Source organism: Trichosurus vulpecula, chromosome 8 (genome assembly GCF_011100635.1).
Source record: "Trichosurus vulpecula isolate mTriVul1 chromosome 8, mTriVul1.pri, whole genome shotgun sequence".
Taxonomy (NCBI): Eukaryota; Metazoa; Chordata; class Mammalia; order Diprotodontia; family Phalangeridae; genus Trichosurus; species Trichosurus vulpecula.
This window is the reverse complement of record NC_050580.1, coordinates 222,931,541-222,947,319: the sequence shown is the minus strand read 5'-3', so window position 1 is coordinate 222,947,319 and position 15,779 is coordinate 222,931,541. Positions and strand designations below refer to the sequence as shown.

Below are 15,779 nucleotides of genomic sequence, written 5' to 3'. Positions count from 1 at the left end.
TTTCTTTCTCAACTTCCAACCTCACATCTCCAACTGCCTATTAGATGTCCCATAAACATTTGAAATTCAACACATCCAAAATTAAAACTCTGCCACTTTCTAACTTCCCTATTATTGCTGAAGGGATACCCCAAACACCCAGGCTTGCAACCTAGGTATCATACTGGACTCCTCACTCTCTCTCATCCCCCATCCCCAATAAGTTGTCAAGTCCTGTCCTTTCTACCTTTATAAAATCTCTGTTGTATGCCTTCCCTCCTCTCCTTTAGAACTGCAACCTCCTCAGTGCCTGCACTGCCCTCTCATTACTTCATCCTAGACTATGGCAATAGTCTGCTGCTTGGACTCCCTGACTTAAGTCTCTCCCCACTCCAGTCCATCTTCTACTCAATTGTCAATCTGATCTTCCTAAAGTATAAATTTGATCACATCACCTCCCTAATAAAGTCCAGTGGCTCCCTATTGCCTCCTGGATCACATATAAAATGCTCTGGTTGGCTTTTAAATCTTTTCAAAACCTGGCCCCTTCTTTCTTCTTACACTTTATTCTTCTCTCCATACTCTGTTATCTAGCGACTCTGGCCTCCTAGTTGTTCCTCACACATGATACTTCCTCTCCCAAATCCAGGAATTTCACTGGCTGTACCCGATGCCTGGAATGCTCTCCTTCTTCATCTCTGCCTTCCTGGCTTTCTTCAAGCCTCGGCTAAAGTCCCACCTGCAAGAAGCCTTTCACAGTCCTCTTTCATTGTGGTGCCTTCCTTCTAAAATTACTCTCCAGTTTATCCTGTATGTACACTATTTGTACATAGTTGTTTGCATGTTGTCTCCCTCATTGGACTGTGAGTTTCCTGAAAGTAGGGACTGGTTTTTTTTTTTTTTTTGCTTTTCTTTGTACCCTGCTGCACTTAGCACAGTGTTTGGCACATGGCAGGTGCTTAGTAAATGAAAGTTGACTCACTGATTGACTAAAGCTTGTTCTTGAAGAAGAAACAAGAAATGAATGTCTCTCCCTTTTTTACAGACATGGGAGCGACTAAGGCATGTTGCCTTGAAGTCTAGAAAACATGAATTAAAATTTTAACTCTGACACTACCTGTGTGACATTGGGCAAGTCACTTAACCCCTCTAAGCCTCAGTTTCCTCATCTATAAAATAAGGGGGTTGAATTAGATGACTTCTAAGGTCCCTTACAGCTCTAAATCGATGATTCCATGATGCTCTGGGTATAGAACACTACACATAACAGTTTATGTGCTGGATAGTTCTGTTGAATTTATCTCTCTCTTTTTTTTCCATTCTGTGTTACAAGGAAAGGGCACAGAAGAAGGTCCAATTTGAAAAGAAAAGTGAATGGGATGGATAATTGTGAAGACTTCACAGGGTATATCTAAGGGAGTAGGAGAGGTCTGGGATTTGGCCTTGTGATTCTGGAAGGTCAGGGCCTGGAGCTGTGGGCATGCCCCCCCCAGATGTTAGAAGATAAGGAACTTCCTGTGAGCTCTTAGTTCTCTGCTCCAGGAAGGTCTCTCCTCCCCCCGACCCCATTTCTTCTCCTAGACTTTCAGACGCCACCCCGGCAGTTGAGTTCTGATAGGGAAAACTTGAATGAACCAGATCAACCTTGGTCTTCTGCCTAGTTTTCGCACCTAGACTGTAAGCCTACCTCCCAGCCAATGGTGAGAAGGGATAGAGGTGGATGGGAATCTTTTCATTAAGAGTATAAATTAAGGCAGGTTCCCTTTTACCTCGCCTCCTCCATTATGGATGTGTGCCCAAATCTTGCAAGGTTTGTAAAATAAATTTACTTTGAAGATGTCTCCTGAAGATGTCTTTCCTATTATTTGAAAATCCCCATCCCACACAAAAAGTAATATAAAACCAAAAGACAGCACTAAAATTGTTTTTAAAAAACCTAACTGATTTTAAAGAAAGTAAAAAGAATAAAAAGTTGCTTTGAAGTTTTGGCTAGAATTAATAAGAAGCCCTGGCTGCAAACAGCATTCCTAGAATTAGACCTTATTAAGGAAGAGTTACAGCTCACATCTGGCTCCTCAACATAGTTAATACAACTTCCGATATTTGGAATATCTCTGATACTTTCTTAACCTTTTAGTATTAGTATTTAGTATTGTTGCTTGTCCTTTTATAACTCCATGGATACTTGTCTTTAAATGATACTATTGGACTCTCATAATCTAAATTGTGTGAATGGCAAATCTGTAAAGATATTTCGCTTAGAACAATTCAAGTCAACTCACAGAATCAAAGAATTTTAGGATTAGAAGAGACCTCAGACCTCTAGTCTAAGTCATACCCCAAAAGGAATCCACAACTACATCTATTACGACACACTAGACAGAGAGATCAGGTGGTCCAGCCTCTACCTGAAGACCTCTAAGAAAAAGGAACCTAAGCACAAACTGAGGAGGCCCATTCTACTTTTGGGTACCTCTGATTGTTAAGAAGATTTTCCTGACACAAGCCTAAATAGGCCTTTTTGTAAATTCCTGGTTCACCCTTCTATGGCTAAACCAGATAAATCTAATCTCTCTTCCATATGATAATCTTTCAAATGTCTGAAGACACCTATCATGACCACACCAAATCTGCCAGATGGGGTCTGACCAGGGCTGGGAGAGTGGCACTATCATTCTCCTTGTTCTTGGTGATTACCTACCCACTCTTAATTCCACCCAAGTTCACACCTGCGTCTTTGAAGGCTACTGCATACTTTCACTGAGCTTGCAGTCTAGTAATAGCTCATCTTTTTTTTGGAGACAAATTATTATCTAACTATGACTCGCAATCCTGTACTTATGAAGTTAATTTTCTTGAAATGAAGTGCAAGACTTTCCATTTATCCTCGATGAATTTCATCTTATTAGATTCAGCTCACTGCTCTAGTTTTTAAAGATCCTTTTGGATTCTGTTTCTGTCATCCAGTGTTATTAGCTATCCTTTGCATCTGTGACATATGCAAATATGATGAGCATCCCAACTATGCCTGTACCATAGATACCGGTAAAAATTTTAAAACAACATAGAACCAGAGAGATCTCTGAGACACTTTACTGAAGACCATCTGCCAAGGTGACCTTAAATCATTAGTGATTCATCTTTTGAATCTAGCCATTCAACTAATTATTCCTGAATCTAATTGTTCAATTACCAGGTCTACAGCTTTTTAAAAAATCTCTTTTAAAAGAAAGGCATTAGCTACTTTATCTATTCTCTTTTCTAATGCAGGGGGCAGAGGGGTGTATGTGTGCTGGTGGTTGGACCTGGAGTCGAGAAGACTTTGGGACAAATCTGTCCAGGGACACTTAGTGTGTGACCCCGAGCAAGTCACTTAACCTCTGTTTCTCTCCGTTTCCTCAAATATCAAATGGGCATAATAACAGCACCTACTCCACAAGGTTGTTGTGAAGATCAAATGAGATAACGTTTGTGAGAAGTGCTTAGTTAGCATCGTGCTTGGCACACAGTACGTGCTGTATAGATTCCCCTCCCCTCTTACTAAACCCTTTGTTAACACAGAAGTAAAAGACAGACCAACAAACAGATAGAAACCTATCTCTATACAGGTGGATAATGGACTTGTAGGTACAATCCTGAGTCCAGGAGAATTAACAATGATCCTTGCCCTCAAGGGACCTATTTCTACTGGGGGAATTTAACACATACAAATAAATATAATAGAGAGTAAATTAAGGAGAGAGAGAACACTAATAACTAAGGGGACTATGGAAGAATGTATTAAATATTTGATACTGGAGGCAAGCCTTGAAGAAGTAGAGATGAGGGAGTGCATTCCATGCACAGGGAAAAAAGGTTTGCACAAATCCATGGAGGTAAAAAGATAAGAGTGCCAAGATTACAAAATAACTAGCAGTTCACTTTGTCACACAGTTTGTGAAAGGAGAATGTGAGTCCCAAAGCAAACTTCATACAAAGATGTGTCAAGAAACTGTGAGAAGTAGCTTCCCAACTCCTTTCTACAGGGCCATAAAATGAATTTGGTTAGTTTGTGTGTATCTGTTTGCTTGGTATGGAGCCATCGGACAGTGAGCTCCAGGAGGGCAGGTCTTTTTTCTTCTTTTTTAATCCCCTAGAGCTTAGCACAGGGTGTGGTACAAGGCAGGTGCTTAATTAATGTTTATTCACTCAAGCTGTCCTCTAGATTAACAACAAAATATCTATCTATCTAGGAATGAAATCTTTAGTCATGACTATTTTTATCCTAATGACTACAACTGTATTTTGAATGGAAGACATAGTTTACATTCCCAAGAAATTTGTAAGCTCTAGCAGGAAAAACAGACCATGTGGGTGTAAAACAACTGAAGGAAAAATATTTTTCTAGAGAAGCTTTTTCTCTAAGATTTCTGTCCCCTTAAAGATATGTACTTCTTTTGGTACATAAAAAGGCACATATTGAAAGTACTTTTGAAAAAATGTTTTTCCCACCATAAAAGTTTTCTCTATAGAAACTTTATAGAAAACTCTAAAATGGTTCATACTGAAAAGCAAATAAAATGAGGATTTGTGGAAGGTCAGTGATAAGACTAAAATTAAAAGTAAAGAAAATAATGTAAGGTTAAATTCGCTATAGCAATTTAAAGGGTTTAAAAAAAAAACTTCTAGATTAAAATCCCCAAAGGGATTTTATAAGTGAGATTCTCTAATATGAAACAATAATCATCAGCAATCATATGCAAGAATTAGCACTTGAGTTAAGAACATTTGGCCACTTAAAATCAGGAGGAAAAAACACTGAAACTAACTGAAGCAGGTGGTAGGCACATGTTACAGTGGGAGGTGGGGGGTGGGGATTAGACTGTGACCAGATCATAGCTTAAAGATAACATTTTTATGGGATAAAATTTAATGAACATGTGGAAATGGAAAACGCTTAGAAAATAGAGCTATTTCCATTTTAAATGAGGATGATGGTTCTGCACCACCAGCTGTTTAGAGTTCATTGAATGAGTATCTAGTTGATAAGGGATAATTACCTCTTCCCTACAGGAGGTGAAGTGTTTCTCATTCTACAGACACCTCTGATGAATGGCCATGAGAAAAACAGAACAAAACTGCATGTCAAGATCAGTTTGGTTCTTAATGGTCTCCTTAAAAACTTGATTTTCTATCTTTCCTAGTTTAACTGCAGGAAAATTTGTACCCTGAAATATATACTAACATCGGGGTATCATTTTGCTTTAACTTCCCCAATCTTAGAAAATAAACAAAGATCATTGCCCACCATAACTCCTACAACAATAGGAGTTCAAAAGGGGAGGGAAGGGAGATATTATCAATACAACTTTAATCCAGTTATTCTTTTTAGTTATTAAAGAGTCCTCTATGGGAGAAAACAACAGTTAGAATCAGCCATCTGATTAAGAAAAATGTCACAATCCCAATATATTTGTTGTCTCCTCTCATTAGAATAAAAGCTCCTTGAGGGCAAGGGTTTTTATATTTGTATCCCCAGTGCTTGCTTCATTCATTCATTCATCAAAGCAAAATGATTCCTGTTTTTGTAGCTATTCTGTGCTAAAATGTTTACTTTTACAACCTCTTTTAGTGTCGCTGTCTTTCCTCTTAATTCAAGCTTATTGCTTAATCTAACCTTACCTGAAGATATGTTATTCTCCTCTGGACCAACTCTGTCAGATCTTTGGCTTCTTTTTCTCGCCAATCACCTGCTCCATCTGCTTGACTGAGGTAGTACAGATCTGTAATTATTGACCTATAAAAAGAAGGCAACAATAGATATCTAATTCAAAGACATCAGATCAGAAGTTTTGGTAAAACTGATAAACAGAACAAGAGTTTCCAATTACACAACTACACTGAATACCTTACGGTGACTGATATTTATTAATTTTTTTTTTTTATTGAGACTATGGGATCATGTAGTTGGCTTCTCATATCCACATTTGGACCTAATGAATGCTTAGTATTGAGGCAAACATCTGTCCTGGGTACAGGAAGCAGTCTCTTTGTAGGCCTTACCCCCCACTTCAGAAGAGATGCAAAAATATTTTGATTAATAGATGAATCTTCAAATAGAACCTATTTCTATATTCTAAAGGCATCTTTTCTAGCTTCTGTACATCTATCCTCATATTTAGCCATCATGAGTAGCTGGAAAAATATTAAAAAGGAAAAGCTCTACCATGACTCATGTATTGGTCCAATTTAATGTACTGATTTCGAGGCACCTGCTTAGATGGTGTCAGATTGTGTACAAAATCACTGAGACAGAAGGAAGGCCAGAGAAAGCTAAAGACTAGCAAGACAGCAAAGTTGTAGGTTGAATTTTCATATTGAATTTGTTATATACTTAAAAAATAACCAGTACTCAACAGAGATCTATAGTATCAGGGAATGGCCAAAGAGCCCAATCTCTATGTGTGGAGTGTCTCTGACCACTTCTCCACATGGAAGATGTGTAGGATTCTGCTTCATGGGATGGTCATAATGACATGTGATGGAAGAGTCTTAGAAAGAACTGGATCATGAGAAGATTTCTGTTACTGGTTCTGGTCTACCAACCAGGTAGCAAGGAGGAGCCTCTCTGATGAGCTCTAGCTATATAGACAGAACTAGAGGGGAGATAGACACTCAAAAAACACTAGTTAACTTGGTTTCACCCTCTTCATGTAATTTCTTCCAGGCTGATGGCATTCCAGCAAGGAACTCTGTTTTAAAGGAAGAGGATATAGGCCCTCCCCATCTGAGGCAGACATGGGACTTACAGGTAAGCCTTCTCTTTTCTTTGGGTAGGCCCTTCCTCTCTCTTCATGCTTGGAGCACAAGGGCATCTGTTTCTGGATAATGACATACTTGCTATTCCTTATACAGAATACCCCATCTCTATATCTTGGCAGTGACTGTTCCTCATGACTGGAATCCTTTCTCTCTGATCCTCTGATTCTTGACATCCCTGGATTTGATCAAGATACAAATGTTATCTGCAGGTGGCTTTCCTGTCCTCCTAAATACTTAAGCCTTCCCCTCAATGTTACCTTCTTCCTACTCCCTATGTATCTATTTAATTACATGTTGTTTTCCACATTTGCATGTAAGCTCCTCAAAAGCTTATCTACAAAATGTGCTTTTGCCTTTCTTTGTATCCCCAAGGCTTAGCACAGTGCCTGGCACACAGTAAAAGTTTGTTGATTGTTTGACATAAGCAGGGGAGGAAACCATGAAAAAGAGACTGATGTAATGAACTGTGCATGGACCTGGAGAGATTCCTGCACATCCATGTATTCTCAGAGGGAGCCGTGTGCCTCAAGGAGCTGGTGCCAAATGGAGAAATTGACAATGGCAACTGGGCTACAACGGGGAGGTTGGAACTTATGAATCTTGTCCTTGCTCCTACTAGAGACACCAATGGGGCAGGAAAACCATATGCTTCAGGGCCACAAAGGAAAGGAGAAAACCTGTAGACCTTGCCGCTGTTGTACAAAAGAGGGGGGTATAACCCAGACTTTAATGATAGAACTTGGTATAATAGAAAGAATTCTGAATTCTGAGTCAGAAGAGATGGGTTTTAGTACTAGGTTTTGCCACCTACTACTATCCGTGTTAACTTTGAACAACTCATCAAACCTCTCTTGGCCTAAGTATTCACATCTGTAAAATGAAGGGTTTGGACTAGTTTTAATCTATGACCTTCAAAATATTCAGTCATGGGGGAAAAAAGGACCCACCAGAAGAGAGGGAAGGCTTAATGTCCTCTCAAAAGGGAAGAGGGTTTCTGATGGTTAAATTATTCAACACAAACTTGTTTTGTATTTTTGGAGAGTAAGATAAAATTTGTCCTATATTCAACAACTTGTTAGAATGAGTGGTTGCAGGGAAGCAAGAGAGCCTTAGGAAAGCAAAAGAAATCAAATGTTAATTTTCCTTGGGTTTTCCTGACTCAGGGGAAAGGAGGTTAACCATAGATTTTATGAGAAAATCCCCCACATTTTACCTGGTTCTGAGTTGTGAAAGACTTGGATCCAATCAACATACAGTATAACATAGATTACAACAGTAACATAAACTTTGAAGATAATTTTATTTTACTTGTGTCACCCAATATGAGTACGCCTCTAATGTTTTCATTAAAGAAAGACAAAAAAGTACACTGGTAAGAGTCAGGAGAAAAAAGAGAGAAAGGGTCTCTGGAAAGCAATTGACATTTTTTCCTCTTCTCATATCCAACCTAACACCAATTTACCCCTTAAATCTCCCATTATATATTGGATAGCAACAACATTTGTAGCATAGATATTAAGAGTTTTAATTTTTGGGATATATAGAAATTCCTACTATATGTAAGGAAGATTCTAAGCACTGTGGAAATAGATAATAGAATCACAGATCTAAAGCTGAAAGGGACCTTAAAAGTTCACCTACACCAGTGGTGTCAAACTCGAATAGAAATGGGGACCATTAATTGATACATAAGGATTATTGCAGGCTACATTACGACTTAGATTTAAAATGCGATATTCTCTGTATCTTACTGAGTTTTTATTTTGTTAAGTATGTCCCAATTTACATTTAAATCTGGTTCAGGTCACACGTGAGAGTGTTGTGTGCCACAGGCAGCCTGTAGGCCACATGTTTGACATCTCTTGTGTTTTAGAAGGTAACTGAGGTCCACAGAGGAGATTTAATTTGCCAAAAATCAAGCAGTTGAATCAGGCAATACTATACCAAATGTTCTTTCTAAAACATTTTCAAAAAGCTTACAATCAAATGCAGGGTAGGGGAGTGAGGAGGATATGTACACAGGTTGTAACAGAGTATGTGACTACTACAAAGAAGTTCAAGTAAAGTACTATGAGAAATGTGAAGACGGAGAGATCACTTTCAACAAGGTAAGACAAAAGGCTAATATTTGAATTGGGCACTGAAATAGGGAAGAGGGGGATTTCAAGAGCTGGTAATGCAGAGGGAGCCTTTTTTAGGTATGGGGTACTAGGTGAGCAAAGGCAGAGGGAGAATACAGGAGGATGAAAACAAGGAATGAAAAAGAGAGGTACATTAGGAATATTACTGAGGGACTTGCGGGGATGGAGCCAAGATGGCGGCTGGAAAGCAGGACCTTGCGTGAGCTCCCCACCAGGTCCCTCCAAAAACCTACAAAAAATGGCTCTGAACAAATTCTAGAACTGCAGAACCCACAAAATAGCAGAAGGAAGCAGGGATCCAGCCCAGGACAGCCTGGATGGTTGCTGGATGAGGCCTATCGCACATGGAGTAGAGGGGAGCGGAGCTCAGCATGAGAGACAGCAGGACCAGCCAGACCAGAAGACGGGTAGGACAGGCCCTAGCACCCTGAATCAGTGAGCTGTGACAGTTACCAGACTTCTCAACCCACAAACACCAAAGACAACAGAGAAGGTTAGTGGGAAAAGCTGCAGGGGACAGAGTTCGCAGTTCGGCCACCGCCCCAGGGGAAGCGGGAGAGGTGCAGCTACAGAACTACAGCTGCAGTTACTTCTGGCCCCAGGCCCACATGGTGGGAGGAATTAAGTGGTGGATCAGAGCAGGAGTGAAGAGCCTGCTGAAGATTTGTGTCAGGTCCAGGTTGGTGGTTCTTGAGGAAGGAGGAGTGCTGGGGTGGCAGAGCTGGCTGTATAGAAATAGCTCTAAAATCAACGGCGCATCCCCTCAAGCTTGGAACAAAGTACTTTTTGCTCTACAAGCAATCATACCCCGATGAAAAACTCAAGGGTCAAGTAAGTTGGCTGGGAACATGGCCAGGCAGCGAAAACGCACCCAGATTCAGTCTCAGACTTTCGAATCTTTCTTTGGTGACAAAGAAGACCAAAATGTATGGCCTGAAGAAGTCAACAAAGTCAAAGGGCCTACACCAAAGCCTCCAAGAAAAACATGAACTGGTCTCAGGCCATGGAAGAACTCAAAAAGGAGTTGGAAAAGCAAGTTAGAGAAGTAGAGGAAAAATTGGGACGAGAAATGAGAACGATGCAAGAAAACCATGGAAAACAAGTCAATGACTTGCTAAAGGAGATCCAAAAAAATACTGAAAAAAATATTGAAGAAAACAACACTTTAAAAAATAGACTAACTCAAATGGCAAAAGAGCTCCAAAAAGCCAATGAGGAGAAGAATGCCTTGAAAGGCAGAATTACCCATATGGAAAAGGAGGTCCAAAAGACCACTGAAGAAAATACTACCTTAAAAATTAGATTGGAGCAAGAGGAAGCTAGTGACTTGATGAGAAATCAAGATATTATAAAACAGAACCAAAGGAATGAAAAAATGGAAGACAATGTCAAATATCTCATTGGAAAAACCACTGACCTGGAAAATAGATCCAGGAGACAGAATTTAAAAATTATTGGACTACCTGAAAACCATGATCAAAAAAAGAGCCTAGATTTCATCTTTCAAGAAATCATCAAGGAGAACTACCCTGATATTCTAGAGCCAGAGGGTAAAACAGAAATTGAAAGAATCCACAGATCAACTCCTCAAATAGACCCCAAAAAGAAAACTCCTAGGAACACTGTCGCCAAATTCCAGAGCTCCCAGGTCAAGGAGAAAATACTGCAAGCAGCCAGAAAGAAACAATTTGAATATTGTAGAAAAACAATCAGGATAACCAAGGATCTGGCAGCTTCCACATTAAGGGACTGAAGGGCTTGGAATACGATATTCCGGAGGTCAATGGAGCTAGGATTAAAACCAAGAATCACCTACCCAACAAAACTGAGTATCATGCTCCAAGGCAAAATATGGATTTTCAATAAAATAGAGGACTTTCAAGTTTCCTCAGTGAAAAGACCAGAGCTGAAAAGAAAATCTGACTTTCAAACACAAGAATCAAGAGAAGCATGAAAAGGTAAAGAAGAAAGAGAAATCATAAGGGACTTACTAAAGTTGAACTGTTTTGTTTACATTCCTACATAGAAAGATGATGTGTATGATTCATGAGACCTCAATATCATAGTAGCTGAAAGGAATACGCATACATATATATGTGTATGCATATATATACAAATGTGTGTGTGTCTATGTATGTATATATGTAGGTATATATATATATACACACACACACACAAAGGACACAGGGTGAGTTGAATATGAAGGGATGATATCTAAAAAAATAAAATCAATTTAAGGGATAAGAGAGGAATATATTGAGAGAGGGAGAAAAAGAGAGAGAATGGGGTAAATTATCTTGCATAAAAGTGGCAAGAAAATGTGGTTCTGCAGGAAGGGAAGAAGGGGCAGGTGAGGGGGAATGAGTAAATCTTGCTCTCACTGGATTTGACCTGAGGACGGAATACCATACACACTCAATTGGGTATCTTACCCCACAGGAAAGAAGGAGGAAGAAGATAAAAAAGGGGGGATGATAGAAGGGAGGGCAGACAGGGGGAGGAGGTAATCAAAAATAAATTCAAAAAGGGACAGGGTCAAGGGAGAAAATTCAATAAAGGGGGAGAGGTTAGGAAGGCGCAAAACATAGTTAATCTTTCACAACATGAGTATTGTGGAAGTGTTTTACATAATGATACGCATGTGGCCTATGCTGAATTGCTTGCCTCTTAGGGAGGATGGGATTCCCTCCCTAAGGAACTCTGGAACTCAAAGTTTTAAAAACAGACGTTCAAAAACAACAACAACAACAACAAAAAAGGTTTTGCATGCAACTAGGAAATAAGATACACAGGCAATCGGGCATAGAAATTTATCCTACCCTACAAGAGAAGAAGGGAAAGGTGGATGGGAGGGGAGTGGGGTGACAGATGGGAGGGCTGACTGGGTAACAGGGCATCCAGAATATATGTATGTCATCTTGGAGTGGGAGGAGGGTAGAAATGCGGAAAAAATTTGTAATTCAAACTTTTGTGAAAATCAATGCTGAAAACTAAATATATTAAATAAATTTAAAAAAAAGGAGTATTACTGAGACAGCCTTGTGAAGAATGGGGACTGGGGACAGTCTACAGGAAGGAAGACCAGATAAGGCTGTTACAAGAAGGCCTAACTTAAGGAGGTGAGAGATACTAACAAGGTAGCATCCACAGGGCTTGGTAACTTATTGACTGAAGTATGTTGTGGGAAGGATGGAGTTTGTGGGGCAGCAAAGATTTACAAGCCCATAGGACTGAGAACATAGTGGTGTAATTAACAGAAATAGAGAAATTAAGAGGAGATCAGCTTTTGGAAGAAAAGTTCTGTATTAGGAAAGAATCTAGATTTAGACATGCAAGAGAGGAATCTAAGTTTCTTACAGGTAATTTGAAACATAGGACAGGAGATTCACTGGGATGTGGAAGAAAGTAAAGAAGGCAGCAGAGGAGACAGAAAAGTAATCTAAGAAGTAGGAGAACCATGAAAGGAAAGTATCAAGAACAAAGGGGTGATCTACAAGATCAAATGCCATACAGGTCAAGAAGGATGATTGTGGTGGGAGGGGGGATTGGATTACAAAGATCTTGGAGAGAGCTATTTTGCTGTTGTTTAACCTTTGTTCTCTAAGAGGACCAAAACAGCAGGAAAGTGATCCATGACTTGCAAGTGAAGGAGGGCAGTGCAAAGTCACCAGCCTCACTTTTTCCTCCAGATCCATGTGGTCCAGTGGCAAGACATAGACCAGGATGACTGGAGATGGCCCCAGAAGAAAAAGAGAGTTGTTTTAGTATACTAGTGAAGACAAAAAAAACAGTATTGTACAATTACAAGAAGTCAGGAGTCAGTAAATTATAATATTCCTTTTAGAATTTTAAAGGGAAGAATACAAGAGAATAGCTTGATGGAGTAAGCTGGGTCAAGGGAAGGATTGGTTTTTTTTTTGTTCTTGGGATTTTTATATAACATTTTATTTTCCCCCCAATTACATGTTAAAAGCAATTTGTAAATTTTTTTTAGTTTTGGGTTCTAAATTTTATCTCTTCCTCCTTCCCTCTTCTCCCCACTCTCTGAGATGGTAAATAATCTGATATAGTTTATACATGTACAATCATGTAAAACATTTCCATATTAGTCATATTTTTAGCACAGATGTCTGTGAGATGAGTGGAAGGTAACACCAGAGAGGGAGAAATTGCAAACACATAAGAGAGGATGATTGATAAGGCAAGATCACCATAGAGACAAAGGAGTTGAAATCCCTACGAATAAGGATTCTCAATATGACATGTCTACAGAAATTTAGAATTACTACCAATTTCTCTATGACACAGAATCACAGATTTAGATTTGGAAAAGACATTGGAGGCCACTGAGTCTAACTTTCCTCCCATTTTAACTAGAACACTAAGGTTAAGTGACTTGTCTAGGGTCTCAAAGCCAGTAAATGTCTGAGGCAGAATATTAACTCGGTTCCTTCCTAACTCCAAAGGCCAGCACTTTAACTACTTTACACCTAGTTTTCATTATTTCACTCTCATAATCAGTAGAGGTAATGTTCAAAGGGCCAGAATGAAGGAAGCAACAAGGTATGAATAAGAAGAAATAACACAGTGGTCAAGAGAACTAATTTCTCTCTCTGTCCCTCTCTCTCTCTCTGTCCCTCTCTCTAACACACACACACACACACACTTTGCCACAAAGGTCATTAAATACTTTCCGTTTCCCCAAAGAGCTTCTGATTAGGTTCTATGAGTTGAACTATAATAGCACTTTTAAATTCTTATTCCCAACGTTATTAAGTATGACCCATTATAGGCATTTCCTAAGAGTTCTGAAAGAGGAATACATATTGATATCTACATAATATAATATACACATATTTAATATATAATATATGAGACAGACAAATATATAACATACAGCATATGAGATATATATATACACACACACATACTATAAAATATACATGATATACATATATGATTTTGTTCACTTGTTTCCAGTCATGTCCAACTCTTCATGACCCCATTTAGAGTTTTCTTGGCAGAAATACTGGAGTGGCTTGCCATTTCCTTCTCCAGCTCATTTTACAGATGAGGAAACTGAGGCACACAGGGTTAAGTGACTTGCTCAAGTAAGTGTCTGAGGTCAGATCTGAATTCAGGAAGATTAGTCTTCCTGACTCCAGGCCAGGCACTTTGATATATACATACACATACACATACACATATACATACACATACACATACACATACATGTGGAATTCATTTATATAGTGTTTTAAAGTTTGCAAAGCACTTTAAACATGTTGATTCATTTACAAGCCTGTGAGGTGAAGCTGGGTTGAGTTAGAATTTTAACCTTGTGATTAAAAACATAAAAATGATTAGCCGTCAGGTGTTGTCACCACAGCCCTGTTTCCAGTAACATCCACGCAGAAGGTCAACAAGAATCTACTCTAATACACCAACACAGACTTAGTATGCCTGAATCCCTACTTTTTTATTACGCTGAAGAATAATTCATTTGAAAGCAGTGGTCTTCTACTAAAGGGAACGCTTTACAGTATTATTCATTTTTATTTTTTAAAGCAGTATGTTTCTCCCCAGATTCCACCTCTCAAGAGCTAAAAATGAACCATTACATTGATATATCAAGTAAAACCATTACATTGTCCATAGCTAACACATAATGCCTTGTAATAGTCCCACTGAATACAGCAATACCATTAATAATAAACACATGCACATTAAAAATCACTGCTATAGTTCAGAATACTCAGGCCAAGCTTTTACTGTGCATGCCTAAATTAACACTGGACTAGCTCCATACAATGGCCTGACACAATAGAGTCGTTAGCAGGTGCTGCATTTTAAGCATCTGTTTAATGTGTTCACATTATTCACTAACAATAAACTTTATAGCTTGGTTATTTCCATTTTCACCATCTATAAACAAAGTAACGGGGAGGAAAATACAACGATTAATCATATTTTTCTTACTTATTATTCTTGGTTAAGAATCTGTACGTTTTCTGTTTATATGACAGAATAATTTTAGTTAGAAAAGCAAAAAGCTTCAGTTTCTTGCTCTCCTTAAGCCACTGAGGAATTTAACAGCCAGAGGAGACAACAATGGGCATGTGGACATCTGTAAGTTCCCTACACTTATCTCTACTTCATCTTTTCTCATTTAGTTCTCAGCTCTTTGCAATCTTTGCTTCCGACCTCAACACTCAACGGAAACGACTATCTTTAATCTTAGTGCCGTCCTTCTGAGTCTACCCCCAATTTATTCTGCATATATCCTGTTTGTACATTGCTGTTTGCACATCATCTCCCCCATTAGGCTGAGAGCTCCTTGTGAGAAGGGACTGTTCTTTTCCTTTCTTTGTATTCCCAACACTTAGCTAAGTGCCTGACACACAGTAGAAGCTTAATGACTGCTGGTTGATTCATTTCTCCATTCTCACCCTTCTTGCCCTCTCTGCAAAATGTGACACTACTGAACACCCTCTTCCTCCTGGACACTCTCTCCTCTCTGGAGACAAACCTTTGGACTCTTCAGAGAATAAAACAACAGCAAGAAACTTTTATTGTCTAAATATGTTAAAGTTTTATAAGAAGGCCTCCAACACAATGGGTGAATACTCTGGATCAACTATGGAAGAATGTGACCAGAACTGACCAAGATAATATGAAGGCATAGATGGACTATATCTGTAGTGACATAGGAAAATGCGACATCAATGAGAGAACACCAATCCACTGACACGCTTAATTATTTACTATTAACAAAGCAATCTGAGTACTGAATTCAGTTCAAGAGTCTACATTTTATAGGCATCACAGACAAGCTGAATTATAACCAGGAAAAGGTAA

At 39.0% G+C, this 15,779-nt stretch overlaps 1 protein-coding gene across 1 annotated transcript in view; it reads right to left on the bottom strand.

The window, feature by feature from the left end:
- Nucleotides 1-15,779, bottom strand: part of FUT8 (fucosyltransferase 8) — a 277,270-nt gene that overhangs the window by 112,394 nt on the left and 149,097 nt on the right. Inside the window, exon 5 of the mRNA XM_036736089.1 lies at nt 5,641-5,755. Within this exon, the coding sequence (XP_036591984.1) occupies nt 5,641-5,755 (115 nt within the window). The remainder of the gene's footprint in view (nt 1-5,640; nt 5,756-15,779) is intronic.